A 22,911-nucleotide genomic window follows, 5' to 3' on the forward strand; every position below is an offset into this window, starting at 1 on the left:
CTAATACGCTAATATGCTAACACGCTATGCTAATATGCTAATATGCTAATATGCTAATATGCTATGCTAATATGCTAATATGCTAATACGCTAATATGCTAACACGCTATGCTAATATGCTAATATGCTAATATGCTAATATGCTAATATGCTATGCTAATATGCTAATATGCTAATACGTTAATATGCTAACACGCTATGCTAATATGCTAATATGCTAATATGCTAATATGCTATGTTAATATGCTAATATGCTATGTTAATACGCTAATATGCTAACACGCTATGCTAATATGCTAATATGCTAATATGCTAATATGCTAATATGCTAATATGCTATGCTAATATGCTAACATGCTAATATGCTAATATGCTAATATGCTAATATGCTATGCTAATATGCTAATATGCTAATATGCTAACACGCTATGCTAATATGCTAATATGCTAATATGCTAATATGCTATGCTAATATGCTAATATGCTAATATGCTAATATGCTAATATGCTAATACGCTAATATGCTAACACGCTATACTAACATGCTAATATGCTAATATGCTAATATGCTAATATGCTATGCTAATATGCTAAGATGCTAATATGCTATGGTAATATGCTAATATACTAATATGCTAATATGCTAATATGCTAATATGCTATGCTAATATGCTATGCTAATATGCTATGCTAATATGCTATGCTAATATGCTAATATGTTAATGTGCTAATATGCTAATATGCTAATATGCTAATATGCTAATATGCTATGCTAATATGCTAATATGCTAATATGCTAATATGCTAATATGTTAATATGCTATGCTAATATGCTAATATGCTAATTCGCTAATATGCTAATTCGCTAATATGCAAACAAGCTATGCTAATATGCTATGCTAATATGCTAATATGCTAATATACTATGCTAATATGCTAATACGCTAATATGCTAACACGCTATGCTAATATGCTAATATGCTAATATTCTAATATGCTAATATGCTATGCTAATATGCTAATATGCTAATATGCTAATGTGCTAATATGCTAATACGCTAATATGCTAACACGCTATGCTAATATGCTAATATGCCTATATGCCAATATGCTAATATGCTAATATGCTAATATGCTAACACGCTATGCTAATATGCTAATATGCTAATATGCTAATATGCTAATACGCTAATATGCTAACACGCTATGCTAATATGCTATGCTAATATGCTATGCTAATATGCTAATATGCTAATATACTATGCTAATATGCTAACATGCTAATACGCTAACACGCTAATATAACATACTATGCTAATATGCTATTATGCTAAGATGCTAATATGTTAATATGCTAATATGCTATGCTAATGTGCTAATGTGCTAATATTCTAATATGCTAACACGCTATGCTAATATGCTAATATGCTAATATGCTAATATGCTATGCTAATATGCTAATACACTAATATGCTAACACGCTATGCTAATATGCTAATATGCTAATATGCTAATATGCTATGCTAATACACTAATATGCTATGCTAATATGCTAATATGCTAATACGCTAATATGCTAACACGCTATGCTAATATGCTAATTTGCTAACACGCTATGCTAATATGCTAATATGCTAATATGCTAATCCGCTATGTTAACACACTATGCTAATATGCTAATATGCTAACACGCTATGCTAATATGCTAATATGCTAATATGCTAATATGCTAATATGCTAATATGGTATGCTAATATGCTAATATGCTAATACGCTAATATGCTAATATGCTAATATGCTATGTTAATATGCTAATATGCTAATATGCTAATACGTTAATATGTTAACACGCTATGCTAATATGCTAATATGCTAATATGCTAATATACTAATATGCTAATATGCTATGCTAATATGCTAATATGCTAATATGCTAATACGCTAATATGCTAACACGCTATGCTAATATGCTAATATGCTAATATGCTAACACGCTATGCTAATATGCTAATTTGCTAACACGCTATGCTAATATGCTAATATGCTAATATGCTAATATGCTAATATGCTAATCCGCTGTGTTAACACACTATGCTAATATGCTAATATGCTAACACGCTATGCTAATATGCTAATATGCTAATATGCTAATATGCTAATATGGTATGCTAATATGCTAATATGCTAATACGCTAATATGCTAATATGCTAATATGCTATGTTAATATGCTAATATGCTAATATGCTAATATGCTAATATGCTAATACGCTAATATGTTAACACGCTATGCTAATATGCTAATATGCTAATATACTAATATGCTAATATGCTATGCTAATATGCTAATATGCTAATACGCTAATATGCTAACACGCTATGCTAATATGCTAATATGCTAATATGCTAATATGCTAATATGCTATAATACGCTAATATGCTAACACGCTATGCTAATATGCTAATATGTTAATATGCTAATATGCTATGCTAATATGCTAATATGCTAATATGCTAATATGCTAATATGCTAATATGCTATGCTAATATGCTAATATGCTAATACGCTAATATGCTAATACGCTAATATGCTAAAACGCTATACTAACATGCTAATATGTTAATATGCTAATATGCTAATATGCTATGCTAATATGCTAAGATGCTATGGTAATATGCTAATATACTAATATGCTAATATGCTAATATGCTAATATGCTAATGTGCTATGCTAATATGCTAATATGCTAATACGCTAATATGCTAACACGCTATGCTAATATGCTAATATGCTATGGTAATATGCTAATATATTAATATGCTAATATGCTAATATGCTAATATGCTAATGTGCTATGCTAATATGCTATGCTAATATGCTAATATGCTAATGTGCTAATATGCTAATATGCTATGCTAATATGCTAATATGCTAACATGCTATGTTAATATGCTAATATGCTAATATGCTAATCTGCTAATATGCTAATATGCTATGCTAATATGCTAATATGCTAATACGCTAATATGCTAACACGCTATGCTAATATGATTTGCTAATATGCTAATATGCTAATATACTATGCTAATATACTAATACGCTAATATGCTAATACGCTAATATGCTAACACGCTATGCTAATATGCTAATATGCTAATATGCTAATATGCTATGCTAATATGCTAATATGCTAATACGCTAATATGCTAACACGATATGCTAACACGCTATGCTAATATGCTAATATGCTAATATGCTATGCTAATGTGCTAATATGCTAATATGCTAACACGCTATGCTAATATGCTAATTTGCTAATATGCTAATATGCTAACACGCTATGCTAATATGCTAATATGCTAATATGCTAATATTCAATGCTAATATGCTATGCTAATATGCTAATATGCTAACACGCTATGCTAATATGCTAATATGCTAATATGCTAATATGCTAATATGCTAATACGCTATGCTAATATGCTAATATGCTAATATGCTAATATGCTAATATGCTAATATGCTATGCTAATATGCTAATATGCTAATACGCTAATATGCTAACACGCTATGCTAATATGCTAGTATGCTAATATGCTAATATGCTAACACGCTATGCTAATATGCTAATATGCTAATATGCTAATATGCTATGCTAATATGCTAATACGCTAATACACTAATACGCTAACACGCTATGCTAATATGCTAATATGCTAGTATGTTAATATGCTAATATGCTAAAATGCTAATATGCTAATATGCTATGCTAATATGCTAATATGCTAATACGCTAATATGCTAACACGCTATGCTAATATGCTAATATGCTAATATGCCAATATGCTAATATGCTAATATGCTAATATGCTAACACGCTATGCTAATATGCTAATATGCTAATATGCTAACACGCTATGCTAATATGCTATGCTAATATGCTAATATACTATGCTAATATGCTAACATGCTAATACGCTAACACGCTAATATGTTAACATACTATGCTAATATGCTATTATGCTAATATGCTAATATGTTAATATGCTAATATGCTATGCTAATGTGCTAATATGCTAATATGCTAACACGCTATGCTAATATGCTACGCTAATATGCTATGCTAATATGCTAATATGCTAATACACTAATATGCTAACACGCTATGCTAATATGCTAATATGCTAATATGCTATGCTAATACACTAATATGCTATGCTAATATGCTAATATGCTAATACGCTAATATGCTAACACGCTATGCTAATATGCTAATATGCTAATATGCTAATATGCTAACACGCTATGCTAATATGCTAATATGCTAATATGCTAATATGCTAATATGCTAATATGCTAATATGCTATGCTAATATGCTAATATGCTAATATGCTAATATGCTATGCTAATATACTAATATGCTAATACGCTATGCTAACACGCTATGCTAATATGCTAATATGCTAATATGCTAATATACTGATGCTATGCTAATAAGCTAACATGCTAATACGTTAACATGCTAATACGTTATGCTAATATGCTAATATGCTAATATGCTAATATGCTAATATGCTAATATGCTAATATGCTATGCTAATATGCTAATATGCTATGCTAATATGCTAATATGCTAATATGCTAACACGCTATGCTAATATGCTAATATGCTAATATGTTAATATGCTAATATGCTAATATGCTATGCTAATATGCTAATATGCTAATACGCTAATATGCTAACACGCTATGCTAATATGCTAATATGCTAATATGCTAATATGCTAATATGCTAATATGCTATGCTAATATGCTAATATGCTAATATGCTAATACGCTAATATGCTAACACGCTATGCTAATATGCTAATATGCTAATATGCTAACACGCTATGCTAATATGCTAATATGCTATGCTAATATGCTAATATGCTAATATGCTATGCTAATATGCTAATATGCTAATCCGCTAATGTTAACACACTATGCTAATATGCTAATATGCTATTATATTAATATGCTAATATGCTAATATGCTAATATGCTAATATGCTATGCTAATATACTAATATGCTATGCTAATATGCTAATATGCTAATACGCTAATATGCTAACACGCTATGCTAATATGCTAATATGCTATTATGCTAATATGCTAATATGCTAACACGCTATGCTAATATGCTAATATGCTAATATGCTAATATGCTAATACGCTAATATGCTAACACGCTATGCTAATATGCTAATATGCTAATATGCCAATATGCTAATATGCCAATATGCTAATATGCTAATATGGTGAATAGATACATCCGTAGATGCCCTGGGACACATCATCAGTGATGTTTCCTGAGATCTTTGGGTGTTTCGGGTCTCGCAACATCAGACACCCTCCTTCAGGCGACCCAGCCAGGGCTGATCAGGCCCCAACTTGTGTCCCAGCAGCATTGGCCCACGTTTCAGACCTCTTCATCCAAATCCACCTGGAGGCTCTCTCTGCAGCCTCTGTGGTGGACTTGATGGCTTTTCTTTTTGCAGCTCCAGTGATGCCAAGTAAGGTGTAGACTTTACATAGGGAGCGAGCCGCAAAGCCTCGACATCCCACCTCTATTGGCTCGCAGCGGGCTTTCCAGCCTCTTCTCCGACATTCCTCTATGAGCTCTTGGTATTTAAGCCGCTTCCGTTCGTTGGCTTCTTCCATGCGGTCCTCCCAAGGGACTGTTAATTCTAATAAGAGGACTTGCTTAGAAGAGACAGAAGTCAGCACTACATCTGGTCTCAATGAGGTTGATGTAACATACTCTGGAAACTTGAGCTGCTTGCCCAAGTCAACTCGCAGTTCCCAGTCTGATGCCGATGAAAGTAGGCTGGATGTTGGAATTGGCTGTGGTCGTGGCTTCTCTCCAGCTTTCACAAAGGGTACTACCCTCCGGCTTCGGGTGTGTATATTGTTAGCCACTGCAGTAGCTATGGTCTCAGCTACTGTCTTCAGCACCTGGTCATGGCGCCAGCGGTAGCGTCCACCTCCAAGGGCTGCTGGGCAGCTGCTAAGGATGTGCTCCAATGTGCCCCTTCCTGGGCATTGGGGACACGTTGAAAGGTCGCACTTCCCCCAAACGTATAAGTTAGCAGGGCTTGGTAGCACATCGTACACAGCTTGGACCATGAACTTGATACGCTGTGGCTCTGCCTTCCAGATGTCATTCCAGGTCAGCTTCCTCCCCAGCGCTCCTTCCCATCTTGCTGATGCTCCTTGCTGCTGCATGCTCACCATCCTGCTGGTCCTCACCTCCTCAACACCTGCCCGTACCTCCTCCAGGACAAGGTGGCGTCTGTCCTTTCCCTGGGCCCGGTGGAACCGTGGCTGTGGGAATGACCCCAGCCCTGCTCGTCCAACGGCCACCGTGCCCACCAAAGCCCTGTGCCTTAGACGAGATTCTGCCAGTTCTTGCCCCTCTTGAGCTCTGAACTTCCTGCCAGTCTTCACCACAATGCCTGCTGAAGCAACTCTGGAGTCGCTGGATTCTCGATAAACAAGTGCCTCTCTTGTACGAGAAACTCTAAATTCCTCCTCCAGGCTGCTGAAAGGAAGCTGGAGTTTGTTGCTTCTGCTGTATAATGCTGCACTAGTTAGACTGCGTGGCAGGCCCAGCCATCTTCGGAGGAAAGAACTGATCTTTCTCTCCAGGGTCTCAACAGTGGACATAGTCACCTCGTACACTAACAGCGGCCAGAGGATGCGGGGCAGAATGCCATGTTGGTATAACCATGCCTTGAACCTGCCAGGAAGGCCAGATTTATCTACTGTGGACAACCAGGCTTCAAGCTTCTTAATGGTAATTCGGACCGATGCTGTGTCTCTGAGGCTGCAGTCGAAAACCTTGCCTAGGCTTACGACTGGTTTCTCAGTGATCGTTGGTATCGTTACACCGTCCACACAGAAGCGAAACTTGTCCACCACTTTCCCTCTCTTCAGGACCATGGACCTAGATTTGATTGGTTTAAAGCTCATCCTAGCCCAACAAATGAGCTTTTCCAGGCCTTGAAGGATCCACCGGCATCCAGGCACTGACGTAGTGGTAACTGTCAGGTCATCCATGAAGGCTCGAATGGGGGGCTGACGAATTCCAGACTTGGACAGGGGGCCTCTACACTCCATCTCAGCTGCCTTCACCAACATATTCATGGCAAGGGCAAACAGGATAACTGAGATTGTACAACCAGTTATAATCCCTTTCTCGAGCCGATACCAATTGGATGTTATGCTCCCTGATGTCACTCTCAACCTGAAGTTCCCATAGTAGTTCAGGATGAGGTCCTTGATCTTATCGGGTATGTAATGACGGTCCAGAGTGGTTTCCACCAGCTTGTGGGGAATTGACCCATATGCGTTAGCTAGGTCCAGCCACAGCACTGCCAGGTCCCCCTTCCCTTCTCGTGCCTCCCTGATCAGCTGGGTAATTACTCCGGTGTGTTCTAGGCAGCCAGGAACTCCAGGAATGCCACCTTTCTGTACTGAGGTGTCGATGTACTTGTTCTTCAAGAGGAAGTCTGTCATCCTTCTGGAAAGGATACTGAAGAAGACCTTCCCCTCCACACTGAGAAGTGAAATGGATCGGAACTGCTCCAGCCTGGTTGAGTTCTCCTCCTTTGGTATCCAGACACCCTCCGCCTGTCTCCATTGGTCTGCAATGGTTCCCCTCCGCCAAATCACTCGCAGCAACTTCCATAGAATTCTGAGGAGGTTTGGACAGCGCTTGTACACCTTGTAGGGTACTTGACTGGGGCCTGGAGTGGAGCTGGCTCTGGCTGCTGTTACCACCTCCTGGACTTCCTTCCAAGTGGGTTCTGAGGTGTTAAACTCCACTGTAGGGGTTGGCATGACCCTAAGGGCTGTCTGTGGTCCAAGTCCTTGCTCTCTGACTGGGTCGCTGAGGGTATTGTGCAGAAAGTTGTCCACCTCTTCCTGGGAACACTCGAGACGTCCGCTTCGTTTCTGTCCCAACAACTGCTTAGCAAAACGAAAGGGGTTGGCTATGAAGGAACTTCGCTTCCTGGCTCTCTCCACCCTCCGTCTCCTATGCCATTCAGCTCTGCGCAGGGTCTTAAGCTGCTTCCGGATAGTGTGTCGAAGCTCCGCGAGAGGTGGCATATGCTAATATGCTAACACGCTATACTAATATGCTAATATGCTAATATGCTAATATGCTTATACGCTAATATGCTAACACGCTATGCTAATATGCTATGCTAATATGCTAATATGCTAATATACTATGCTAATATGCTAACATGTTAATATGCTAACACGCTAATATGTTAACATACTATGCTAATATGCTATTATGCTAATATGCTAATATGTTAATATGCTAATATGCTATGCTAATGTGCTAATATGCTAATATGCTAATATGCTAACACGCTAACACGCTATGCTAATATGCTAATATGCTAATATGCTAATATGCTAATATGCTAATATGCTAATACACTAATATGCTAACACGCTATGCTAATATGCTAATATGCTAATATGCTATGCTAATACACTAATATGCTATGCTAATATGCTAATACGCTATGCTAACACGCTATGCTAATATGCTAATATGCTATGCTAATATGCTAATATGCTAATACGCTATGATAATATGCTAATATGCTAATATGCTAATATGCTATGCTAATATGCTAATATGCTAATACGCTAATATGCTATGCTAATATGCTAATATGCTAATACGCTATGCTAACACGCTATGCTAATATGCTAATATGCTAATATGCTAATATGCTAAGATGCTATGCTAATATGCTAACATGCTAATACGTTAACATGCTAATACGCTAAGCTAATATGCTAATACGCTAATATGCTAATATGCTATGCTAATATGCTAATATGCTAATATGCTATGCTAATATGCTAATATGCTATGCTAATATGTTAATATGCTAATACGCTAATATGCTAACACGCTATGCTAATATGCTAATATGCTAATATGCTATGCTAATATGCTAATATGCTAATATGCTAATACGCTAATACGCTAATATGCTAACACGCTATGCTAATATGCTAATATGCTAATATGCTAATATGCTATGCTAATACGCTAATATGCTAATACGCTAATATGCTAACACGCTATGCTAATATGCTAATATGCTAATATGCTAATATGCTAATATGCTAACACGCTATGCTAATATGCTAATATGCTATGCTAACATGCTAATATGCTAATCCGCTAATATGTTAACACACTATGCTAATATGCTAATATGCTAATATGCTAATATGCTAACACGCTATGCTAATATGCTAACATGTTAATATGCTAACACGCTAATATGTTAACATACTATGCTAATATGCTATTATGCTAATATGCTAATATGCTAATATGTTAATATGCTATGCTATGCTAATGTGCTAATATGCTAATATGCTAATATGCTAACACGCTATGCTAATATGCTAATATGCTAATATGCTAATATGCTAATACACTAATATGCTAACACGCTATGCTAATATGCTAATATGCTAATATGCTATGCTAATACACTAATATGCTATGCTAATATGCTAATACGCTATGCTAACACGCTATGCTAATATGCTAATATGCTATGCTAATATGCTAATATGCTAACACGCTATGATAATATGCCAATATGCTAATATGCTAATATGCTATGCTAATATGCTAATATGCTAATACGCTAATATGCTATGCTAATATGCTAATATGCTAATACGCTATGCTAACACGCTATGCTAATATGCTAATATGCTAATATGCTAATATGCTAATATGCTAAGATGCTATGCTAATATGCTAACATGCTAATACGTTTACATGCTAATACGCTAAGCTAATATGCTAATACGCTAATATGCTAATATGCTATGCTAATATGCTAATATGCTAATATGCTATGCTAATATGCTAATATGCTATGCTAATATGTTAATATGCTAATATGCTAATATGCTAACACGCTATGCTAATATGCTAATATGCTAATATGCTATGCTAATATGCTAATATGCTAATATGCTAATACGCTAATACGCTAATATGCTAACACGCTATGCTAATATGCTAATATGCTAATATGCTAATATGCTATGCTAATATGCTAATATGCTAATACGCTAATATGCTAACACGCTATGCTAATATGCTAATATGCTAATATGCTAAAATGCTAACACGCTATGCTAATATGCTAATATGCTATGCTAATATGCTAATATGCTAATCCGCTAATATGTTAACACACTATGCTAATATGCTAATATGCTAATATGCTAATATGCTAATATGCTAATATGCTAACACGCTATGCTAATATGCTAATATGCTAATATGCTAATATGGTATGCTAATATGCTAATATGCTAATACGCTAATATGCTAACACGCTATGCTAATATGCTAATATGCTATGCTAATATGCTAATATGCTAATATGCTAATATGCTAATATGCTATGTTAATATGCTAATATGCTAATATGCTAATACGCTAATATGTTAACACGCTATGCTAATATGCTAATATGCTAATATGCTAATATACTAATATGCTAATATGCTATGCTAATATGCTAATATGCTAATACGCTAATATGCTAACACGCTATGCTAATATGCTAATATGCTAATATGCTAATATGCTAATATGCTAATATGCTAATATGCTAATATGCTATGCTAATATGCTAATATGCTAATACGCTATGCTAACATACTATGCTAATATGCTAATATGCTAATATGCTAATATGCTAATATGCTATGTTAATACGCTAATATGCTAACACGCTATGCTAATATGCTAATATGCTAATATGCTAATATGCTAATATGCTAATATGCTATGCTAATATGCTAATATGCTAATATGCTAATATGCTAATATGCTATGCTAATATGCTAATATGCTAATATGATAACACGCTATGCTAATATGCTAATATGCTAATATGCTAATATGCTATGCTAATATGCTAATATGCTAATATGCTAATACGCTAATATGCTAACACGCTATACTAACATGCTAATATGCTAATATGCTAATATGCTAATATGCAATGCTAATATGCTGATGCTAATATGCTAAGATGCTAATATGCTATGCTAATATGCTAATATGCTAATACGCTAATATGCTAACACGTTATGCTAATATGCTAATATGCTATGGTAATATGCTAATATACTAATATGCTAATATGCTAATATGCTAATATGCTAATATGCTAATATGCTATGCTAATATGCTAATATGCTAATGTGCTAATATGCTATTTTAATATGCTAATATGCTAATATGCTAATATGCTAACATGCTATGCTAATATGCTAATATGCTAATATGCTATGCTAATATGCTATGCTAATATGCTATGCTAATATGCTAATATGCTAATACGCTATGCTAACACGCTATGCTAATATGCTATGCTAATATGCTAATATGCTAATATACTATGCTAATATGCTAATATGCTAATACGCTAATATGCTAATACGCTAATATGCTAACACGCTATGCTAATATGCTGATATGCTAATATGCTAATATGCTATGCTAATATGCTAATATGCTAATATGCTAATATGCTAATATGCTATGCTAATATGCTAATATGCTAATACGCTAATACGCTAATATGCTAACACGCTATGCTAATATGCTAATATGCTAATATGCTAATATGCTATGCTAATATGCTAATATGCTAATACGCTAATATGCTAACACGCTATGCTAATATGCTAATATGCTAATATGCTAATATGCTAACACGCTATGCTAATATGCTAATATGCTATGCTAACATGCTAATATGCTAATCCGCTAATATGTTAACACACTATGCTAATATGCTAATATGCTAATATGCTAACACGCTATGCTAATATGCTATGCTAATATGCTAATATGGTATGCTAATATGCTAATATGCTAATACGCTAATATGCTAACACGCTATGCTAATATGCTAATATGCTATGCTAATATGCTAATATGCTAATATGCTATGCTAATATGCTATGTTAATATGCTAATATGCTAATATGCTAATACGCTAATATGCTAACACGCTATGCTAATATGCTAATATACTAATATGCTAATATGCTATGCTAATATGCTAATATGCTAATACGCTAATATGCTAACACGCTATGCTAATATGCTAATATGCTAATATGCTAATATGCTAATATGCTAATATGCTATGCTAATATGCTAATATGCTAATACGCTATGCTAACATACTATGCTAATATGCTAATATGCTAATATGCTAATATGCTATGTTAATACGCTAATATGCTAACACGCTATGCTAATATGCTAATATGCTAATATGCTAATATGCTAATATGCTATGCGAATATGCTAATATGCTAATATGCTAATATGCTAATATGCTAATATGCTATGCTAATATGCTAATATGCTAACACGCTATGCTAATATGCTAATATGCTAATATGCTAATATGCTATGCTAATATGCTAATATGCTAATACGCTAATATGCTAATATGCTAATATGCTAATATGCTATGCTAATATGCTAAGATGCTAATATGCTAAGATGCTAATATGCTAATATGCTAATATGCTAATATGCTAATATGCTAATATGCTATGCTAATATGCTAATATGCTAATATGCTAATACGCTAATACGCTAATATGCTAACACGCTATGCTAATATGCTAATATGCTAATATGCTAATATGCTATGCTAATATGCTAATATGCTAATACGCTAATATGCTAACACGCTATGCTAATATGCTAATATGCTAATATGCTAATATGCTAACACGCTATGCTAATATGCTAATATGCTATGCTAACATGCTAATATGCTAATCCGCTAATATGTTAACACACTATGCTAATATGCTAATATGCTAATATGCTAACACGCTATGCTAATATGCTAATATGCTAATATGCTAATATGGTATGCTAATATGCTAATATGCTAATACGCTAATATGCTAACACGCTATGCTAATATGCTAATATGCTATGCTAATATGCTAATATGCTAATATGCTAATATGCTAATATGCTATGTTAATATGCTAATATGCTAATATGCTAATACGCTAATATGCTAACACGCTATGCTAATATGCTAATATACTAATATGCTAATATGCTATGCTAATATGCTAATATGCTAATACGCTAATATGCTAACACGCTATGCTAATATGCTAATATGCTAATATGCTAATATGCTAATATGCTAATATGCTATGCTAATATGCTAATATGCTAATATGCTAATACGCTATGCTAACATACTATGCTAATATGCTAATATGCTAATATGCTAATATGCTATGTTAATACGCTAATATGCTAACACGCTATGCTAATATGCTAATATGCTAATATGCTAATATGCTAATATGCTATGCTAATATGCTAATATGCTAATATGCTAATATGCTAATATGCTAATATGCTATGCTAATATGCTATGCTAATATGCTAATATGCTAACACGCTATGCTAATATGCTAATATGCTAATATGCTATGCTAATATGCTAATATGCTAATACGCTAATATGCTAACACGCTATACTAACATGCTAATATGCTAATATGCTAATATGCTAATATGCTAATATGCTAATATGCTATGCTAATATACTAAGATGCTAATATGCTAAGATGCTAATATGCTATGCTAATATGCTAATATGCTAATACGCTAATATGCTAACACGCTATGCTAATATGCTAATATGCTATGGTAATATGCTAATATACTAATATGCTAATATGCTAATATGCTAATATGCTAATATGCTAATATGCTATGCTAATATGCTATGCTAATATGCTAATATGCTAATGTGCTAATATACTAATATGCTAATATGCTAATATGCTAACATGCTATGCTAATATGCTAATATGCTAATATGCTATGCTAATATGCTATGCTAATATACTAATATGCTAATACGCTATGCTAACACGCTATGCTAATATGCTATGCTAATATGCTAATATACTAATATACTATGCTAATATGCTAATACGCTAATATGCTAATACGCTAATATGCTAACACGCTATGCTAATATGCTAATATGCTAATATGCTAATATGCTATGCTAATATGCTAATATGCTAATATGCTAACATGCTATGCTAACACGCTATGCTAATATGCTAATATGCTAATATGCTAATATGCTAATATGCTAATATGCTATGCTAATATGCTATGCTAATACGCTAATATGCTAATATTGAATGCTAATATGCTAATATGCTAATACGCTAATATGTTAACATGCTATGCTAATATGCTATTATGCTAATATGCTAATATGTTAATATGCTAATATGCTATGCTAATGTGCTAATATGCTAATATGCTAACACGCTATGCTAATATGCTATGCTAATATGCTAATATGCTAATATGCTAACACGCTATGCTAATATGCTAATATGCTAATATGCTAATATTGAATGCTAATATGCTAATATGCTAATACGCTAATATGCTAACACGCTATGCTAATATACTAATATGCTAATATGCTAATATGCTAATTTGCTAATACGCTATGCTAATATGCTAATACGCTAATATGCTAACACGCTATGCTAATATGCTAATATGCTAATATGCTAATATGCTAATATGCTATGCTAATATGCTAATATGCTAATATGCTAATACGCTAATATGCTAACACGCTATGCTAATATGCTAATATGCTAATATGCTAACACGCTATGCTAATATGCTAATATGCTATGCTAATATGCTAATATGCTAATATGCTATGCTAATATGCTAATATGCTAATCCGCTAATGTTAACACACTATGCTAATATGCTAATATGCTATTATATTAATATGCTAATATGCTAATATGCTAATATGCTAATATGCTATGCTAATATACTAATATGCTATGCTAATATGCTAATATGCTAATACGCTAATATGCTAACACGCTATGCTAATATGCTAATATGCTATTATGCTAATATGCTAATATGCTAACACGCTATGCTAATATGCTAATATGCTAATATGCTAATATGCTAATATGCTAATACGCTAATATGCTAACACGCTATGCTAATATGCTAATATGCTAATATGCCAATATGCTAATATGCCAATATGCTAATATGCTAATATGGTGAATAGATACATCCGTAGATGCCCTGGGACACATCATCAGTGATGTTTCCTGAGATCTTTGGGTGTTTCGGGTCTCGCAACATCAGACACCCTCCTTCAGGCGACCCAGCCAGGGCTGATCAGGCCCCAACTTGTGTCCCAGCAGCATTGGCCCACGTTTCAGACCTCTTCATCCAAATCCACCTGGAGGCTCTCTCTGCAGCCTCTGTGGTGGACTTGATGGCTTTTCTTTTTGCAGCTCCAGTGATGCCAAGTAAGGTGTAGACTTTACATAGGGAGCGAGCCGCAAAGCCTCGACATCCCACCTCTATTGGCTCGCAGCGGGCTTTCCAGCCTCTTCTCCGACATTCCTCTATGAGCTCTTGGTATTTAAGCCGCTTCCGTTCGTTGGCTTCTTCCATGCGGTCCTCCCAAGGGACTGTTAATTCTAATAAGAGGACTTGCTTAGAAGAGACAGAAGTCAGCACTACATCTGGTCTCAATGAGGTTGATGTAACATACTCTGGAAACTTGAGCTGCTTGCCCAAGTCAACTCGCAGTTCCCAGTCTGATGCCGATGAAAGTAGGCTGGATGTTGGAATTGGCTGTGGTCGTGGCTTCTCTCCAGCTTTCACAAAGGGTACTACCCTCCGGCTTCGGGTGTGTATATTGTTAGCCACTGCAGTAGCTATGGTCTCAGCTACTGTCTTCAGCACCTGGTCATGGCGCCAGCGGTAGCGTCCACCTCCAAGGGCTGCTGGGCAGCTGCTAAGGATGTGCTCCAATGTGCCCCTTCCTGGGCATTGGGGACACGTTGAAAGGTCGCACTTCCCCCAAACGTATAAGTTAGCAGGGCTTGGTAGCACATCGTACACAGCTTGGACCATGAACTTGATACGCTGTGGCTCTGCCTTCCAGATGTCATTCCAGGTCAGCTTCCTCCCCAGCGCTCCTTCCCATCTTGCTGATGCTCCTTGCTGCTGCATGCTCACCATCCTGCTGGTCCTCACCTCCTCAACACCTGCCCGTACCTCCTCCAGGACAAGGTGGCGTCTGTCCTTTCCCTGGGCCCGGTGGAACCGTGGCTGTGGGAATGACCCCAGCCCTGCTCGTCCAACGGCCACCGTGCCCACCAAAGCCCTGTGCCTTAGACGAGATTCTGCCAGTTCTTGCCCCTCTTGAGCTCTGAACTTCCTGCCAGTCTTCACCACAATGCCTGCTGAAGCAACTCTGGAGTCGCTGGATTCTCGATAAACAAGTGCCTCTCTTGTACGAGAAACTCTAAATTCCTCCTCCAGGCTGCTGAAAGGAAGCTGGAGTTTGTTGCTTCTGCTGTATAATGCTGCACTAGTTAGACTGCGTGGCAGGCCCAGCCATCTTCGGAGGAAAGAACTGATCTTTCTCTCCAGGGTCTCAACAGTGGACATAGTCACCTCGTACACTAACAGCGGCCAGAGGATGCGGGGCAGAATGCCATGTTGGTATAACCATGCCTTGAACCTGCCAGGAAGGCCAGATTTATCTACTGTGGACAACCAGGCTTCAAGCTTCTTAATGGTAATTCGGACCGATGCTGTGTCTCTGAGGCTGCAGTCGAAAACCTTGCCTAGGCTTACGACTGGTTTCTCAGTGATCGTTGGTATCGTTACACCGTCCACACAGAAGCGAAACTTGTCCACCACTTTCCCTCTCTTCAGGACCATGGACCTAGATTTGATTGGTTTAAAGCTCATCCTAGCCCAACAAATGAGCTTTTCCAGGCCTTGAAGGATCCACCGGCATCCAGGCACTGACGTAGTGGTAACTGTCAGGTCATCCATGAAGGCTCGAATGGGGGGCTGACGAATTCCAGACTTGGACAGGGGGCCTCTACACTCCATCTCAGCTGCCTTCACCAACATATTCATGGCAAGGGCAAACAGGATAACTGAGATTGTACAACCAGTTATAATCCCTTTCTCGAGCCGATACCAATTGGATGTTATGCTCCCTGATGTCACTCTCAACCTGAAGTTCCCATAGTAGTTCAGGATGAGGTCCTTGATCTTATCGGGTATGTAATGACGGTCCAGAGTGGTTTCCACCAGCTTGTGGGGAATTGACCCATATGCGTTAGCTAGGTCCAGCCACAGCACTGCCAGGTCCCCCTTCCCTTCTCGTGCCTCCCTGATCAGCTGGGTAATTACTCCGGTGTGTTCTAGGCAGCCAGGAACTCCAGGAATGCCACCTTTCTGTACTGAGGTGTCGATGTACTTGTTCTTCAAGAGGAAGTCTGTCATCCTTCTGGAAAGGATACTGAAGAAGACCTTCCCCTCCACACTGAGAAGTGAAATGGATCGGAACTGCTCCAGCCTGGTTGAGTTCTCCTCCTTTGGTATCCAGACACCCTCCGCCTGTCTCCATTGGTCTGCAATGGTTCCCCTCCGCCAAATCACTCGCAGCAACTTCCATAGAATTCTGAGGAGGTTTGGACAGCGCTTGTACACCTTGTAGGGTACTTGACTGGGGCCTGGAGTGGAGCTGGCTCTGGCTGCTGTTACCACCTCCTGGACTTCCTTCCAAGTGGGTTCTGAGGTGTTAAACTCCACTGTAGGGGTTGGCATGACCCTAAGGGCTGTCTGTGGTCCAAGTCCTTGCTCTCTGACTGGGTCGCTGAGGGTATTGTGCAGAAAGTTGTCCACCTCTTCCTGGGAACACTCGAGACGTCCGCTTCGTTTCTGTCCCAACAACTGCTTAGCAAAACGAAAGGGGTTGGCTATGAAGGAACTTCGCTTCCTGGCTCTCTCCACCCTCCGTCTCCTATGCCATTCAGCTCTGCGCAGGGTCTTAAGCTGCTTCCGGATAGTGTGTCGAAGCTCCGCGAGAGGTGGCATATGCTAATATGCTAACACGCTATACTAATATGCTAATATGCTAATATGCTAATATGCTTATACGCTAATATGCTAACACGCTATGCTAATATGCTATGCTAATATGCTAATATGCTAATATACTATGCTAATATGCTAACATGTTAATATGCTAACACGCTAATATGTTAACATACTATGCTAATATGCTATTATGCTAATATGCTAATATGTTAATATGCTAATATGCTATGCTAATGTGCTAATATGCTAATATGCTAATATGCTAACACGCTAACACGCTATGCTAATATGCTAATATGCTAATATGCTAATATGCTAATACACTAATATGCTAACACGCTATGCTAATATGCTAATATGCTAATATGCTATGCTAATACACTAATATGCTATGCTAATATGCTAATACGCTATGCTAACACGCTATGCTAATATGCTAATATGCTATGCTAATATGCTAATATGCTAATACGCTATGATAATATGCTAATATGCTAATATGCTAATATGCTATGCTAATATGCTAATATGCTAATACGCTAATATGCTATGCTAATATGCTAATATGCTAATACGCTATGCTAACACGCTATGCTAATATGCTAATATGCTAATATGCTAATATGCTAATATGCTAAGATGCTATGCTAATATGCTAACATGCTAATACGTTAACATGCTAATACGCTAAGCTAATATGCTAATACGCTAATATGCTAATATGCTATGCTAATATGCTAATATGCTAATATGCTATGCTAATATGCTAATATGCTATGCTATGTTAATATGCTAATACGCTAATATGCTAACACGCTATGCTAATATGCTAATATGCTAATATGCTATGCTAATATGCTAATATGCTAATATGCTAATACGCTAATACGCTAATATGCTAACACGCTATGCTAATATGCTAATATGCTAATATGCTAATATGCTATGCTAATACGCTAATATGCTAATACGCTAATATGCTAACACGCTATGCTAATATGCTAATATGCTAATATGCTAATATGCTAATATGCTAACACGCTATGCTAATATGCTAATATGCTATGCTAACATGCTAATATGCTAATCCGCTAATATGTTAACACACTATGCTAATATGCTAATATGCTAATATGCTAATATGCTAACACGCTATGCTAATATGCTAACATGTTAATATGCTAACACGCTAATATGTTAACATACTATGCTAATATGCTATTATGCTAATATGCTAATATGTTAATATGCTATGCTATGCTAATGTGCTAATATGCTAATATGCTAATATGCTAACACGCTATGCTAATATGCTAATATGCTAATATGCTAATATGCTAATACACTAATATGCTAACACGCTATGCTAATATGCTAATATGCTAATATGCTATGCTAATACACTAATATGCTATGCTAATATGCTAATACGCTATGCTAACACGCTATGCTAATATGCTAATATGCTATGCTAATATGCTAATATGCTAACACGCTATGATAATATGCCAATATGCTAATATGCTAATATGCTATGCTAATATGCTAATATGCTAATACGCTAATATGCTATGCTAATATGCTAATATGCTAATACGCTATGCTAACACGCTATGCTAATATGCTAATATGCTAATATGCTAATATGCTAATATGCTAAGATGCTATGCTAATATGCTAACATGCTAATACGTTTACATGCTAATACGCTAAGCTAATATGCTAATACGCTAATATGCTAATATGCTATGCTAATATGCTAATATGCTAATATGCTATGCTAATATGCTAATATGCTAATATGCTATGCTAATATGTTAATATGCTAATATGCTAATATGCTAACACGCTATGCTAATATGCTAATATGCTAATATGCTATGCTAATATGCTAATATGCTAATATGCTAATACGCTAATACGCTAATATGCTAACACGCTATGCTAATATGCTAATATGCTAATATGCTAATATGCTATGCTAATATGCTAATATGCTAATACGCTAATATGCTAACACGCTATGCTAATATGCTAATATGCTAATATGCTAAAATGCTAACACGCTATGCTAATATGCTAATATGCTATGCTAATATGCTAATATGCTAATCCGCTAATATGTTAACACACTATGCTAATATGCTAATATGCTAATATGCTAATATGCTAATATGCTAATATGCTAACACGCTATGCTAATATGCTAATATGCTAATATGCTAATATGGTATGCTAATATGCTAATATGCTAATACGCTAATATGCTAACACGCTATGCTAATATGCTAATATGCTATGCTAATATGCTAATATGCTAATATGCTAATATGCTAATATGCTATGTTAATATGCTAATATGCTAATATGCTAATACGCTAATATGTTAACACGCTATGCTAATATGCTAATATGCTAATATGCTAATATGCTAATATACTAATATGCTAATATGCTATGCTAATATGCTAATATGCTAATACGCTAATATGCTAACACGCTATGCTAATATGCTAATATGCTAATATGCTAATATGCTAATATGCTAATATGCTATGCTAATATGCTAATATGCTAATACGCTATGCTAACATACTATGCTAATATGCTAATATGCTAATATGCTAATATGCTATGTTAATACGCTAATATGCTAACACGCTATGCTAATATGCTAATATGCTAATATGCTAATATGCTAATATGCTAATATGCTATGCTAATATGCTAATATGCTAATATGCTAATATGCTAATATGCTATGCTAATATGCTAATATGCTAATATGATAACACGCTATGCTAATATGCTAATATGCTAATATGCTAATATGCTATGCTAATATGCTAATATGCTAATATGCTAATACGCTAATATGCTAACACGCTATACTAACATGCTAATATGCTAATATGCTAATATGCTAATATGCTAATATGCAATGCTAATATGCTGATGCTAATATGCTAAGATGCTAATATGCTATGCTAATATGCTAATATGCTAATACGCTAATATGCTAACACGTTATGCTAATATGCTAATATGCTATGGTAATATGCTAATATACTAATATGCTAATATGCTAATATGCTAATATGCTAATATGCTAATATGCTATGCTAATATGCTAATATGCTAATGTGCTAATATGCTATTTTAATATGCTAATATGCTAATATGCTAATATGCTAACATGCTATGCTAATATGCTAATATGCTAATATGCTATGCTAATATGCTATGCTAATATGCTAATATGCTAATACGCTATGCTAACACGCTATGCTAATATGCTATGCTAATATGCTAATATGCTAATATACTATGCTAATATGCTAATATGCTAATACGCTAATATGCTAATACGCTAATATGCTAACACGCTATGCTAATATGCTGATATGCTAATATGCTAATATGCTAATATGCTAATATGCTAATATGCTAATATGCTATGCTAATATGCTAATATGCTAATACGCTAATACGCTAATATGCTAACACGCTATGCTAATATGCTAATATGCTAATATGCTAATATGCTATGCTAATATGCTAATATGCTAATACGCTAATATGCTAACACGCTATGCTAATATGCTAATATGCTAATATGCTAATATGCTAACACGCTATGCTAATATGCTAATATGCTATGCTAACATGCTAATATGCTAATCCGCTAATATGTTAACACACTATGCTAATATGCTAATTTGCTAATATGCTAACACGCTATGCTAATATGCTATGCTAATATGCTAATATGGTATGCTAATATGCTAATATGCTAATACGCTAATATGCTAACACGCTATGCTAATATGCTAATATGCTATGCTAATATGCTAATATGCTAATATGCTAATATGCTAATATGCTATGTTAATATGCTAATATGCTAATATGCTAATACGCTAATATGCTAACACGCTATGCTAATATGCTAATATACTAATATGCTAATATGCTATGCTAATATGCTAATATGCTAATACGCTAATATGCTAACACGCTATGCTAATATGCTAATATGCTAATATGCTAATATGCTAATATGCTAATATGCTATGCTAATATGCTAATATGCTAATACGCTATGCTAACATACTATGCTAATATGCTAATATGCTAATATGCTAATATGCTATGTTAATACGCTAATATGCTAACACGCTATGCTAATATGCTAATATGCTAATATGCTAATATGCTAATATGCTATGCTAATATGCTAATATGCTAATATGCTAATATGCTAATATGCTAATATGCTATGCTAATATGCTAATATGCTAACACGCTATGCTAATATGCTAATATGCTAATATGCTAATATGCTATGCTAATATGCTAATATGCTAATACGCTAATATGCTAACACGCTATACTAATATGCTAATATGCTAATATGCTAATATGCTAATATGCTAATATGCTATGCTAATATGCTAAGATGCTAATATGCTAAGATGCTAATATGCTAATATGCTAATATGCTAATATGCTAATATGCTAATATGCTATGCTAATATGCTAATATGCTAATATGCTAATACGCTAATACGCTAATATGCTAACACGCTATGCTAATATGCTAATATGCTAATATGCTAATATGCTATGCTAATATGCTAATATGCTAATACGCTAATATGCTAACACGCTATGCTAATATGCTAATATGCTAATATGCTAATATGCTAACACGCTATGCTAATATGCTAATATGCTATGCTAACATGCTAATATGCTAATCCGCTAATATGTTAACACACTATGCTAATATGCTAATATGCTAATATGCTAA

General features: G+C 35.4%; 2 protein-coding genes across 2 annotated transcripts; both read right to left on the bottom strand.

Moving 5' to 3' along the window:
• Positions 1-5,304: 5,304 nt before the first annotated feature.
• Positions 5,305-8,155, bottom strand: LOC125728169 (uncharacterized). The gene is given in 2 exon segments (XM_049005235.1): positions 5,305-5,446; positions 5,448-8,155. Coding segments are annotated over 2 exon segments (2,769 nt in total). The 3' UTR covers positions 5,305-5,385.
• Positions 8,156-15,244: 7,089 nt separating this feature from the next.
• On the bottom strand, positions 15,245-18,095 carry LOC125728170 (uncharacterized). Its single transcript, XM_049005236.1, is given in 2 exon segments — positions 15,245-15,386; positions 15,388-18,095. Coding segments are annotated over 2 exon segments (2,769 nt in total). The 3' UTR covers positions 15,245-15,325.
• Between the last annotated feature and the right edge of the window lie 4,816 nt (positions 18,096-22,911).

Source organism: Brienomyrus brachyistius, unplaced genomic scaffold, assembly GCF_023856365.1.
Source record: "Brienomyrus brachyistius isolate T26 unplaced genomic scaffold, BBRACH_0.4 scaffold180, whole genome shotgun sequence".
NCBI classification, from domain to species: Eukaryota; Metazoa; Chordata; class Actinopteri; order Osteoglossiformes; family Mormyridae; genus Brienomyrus; species Brienomyrus brachyistius.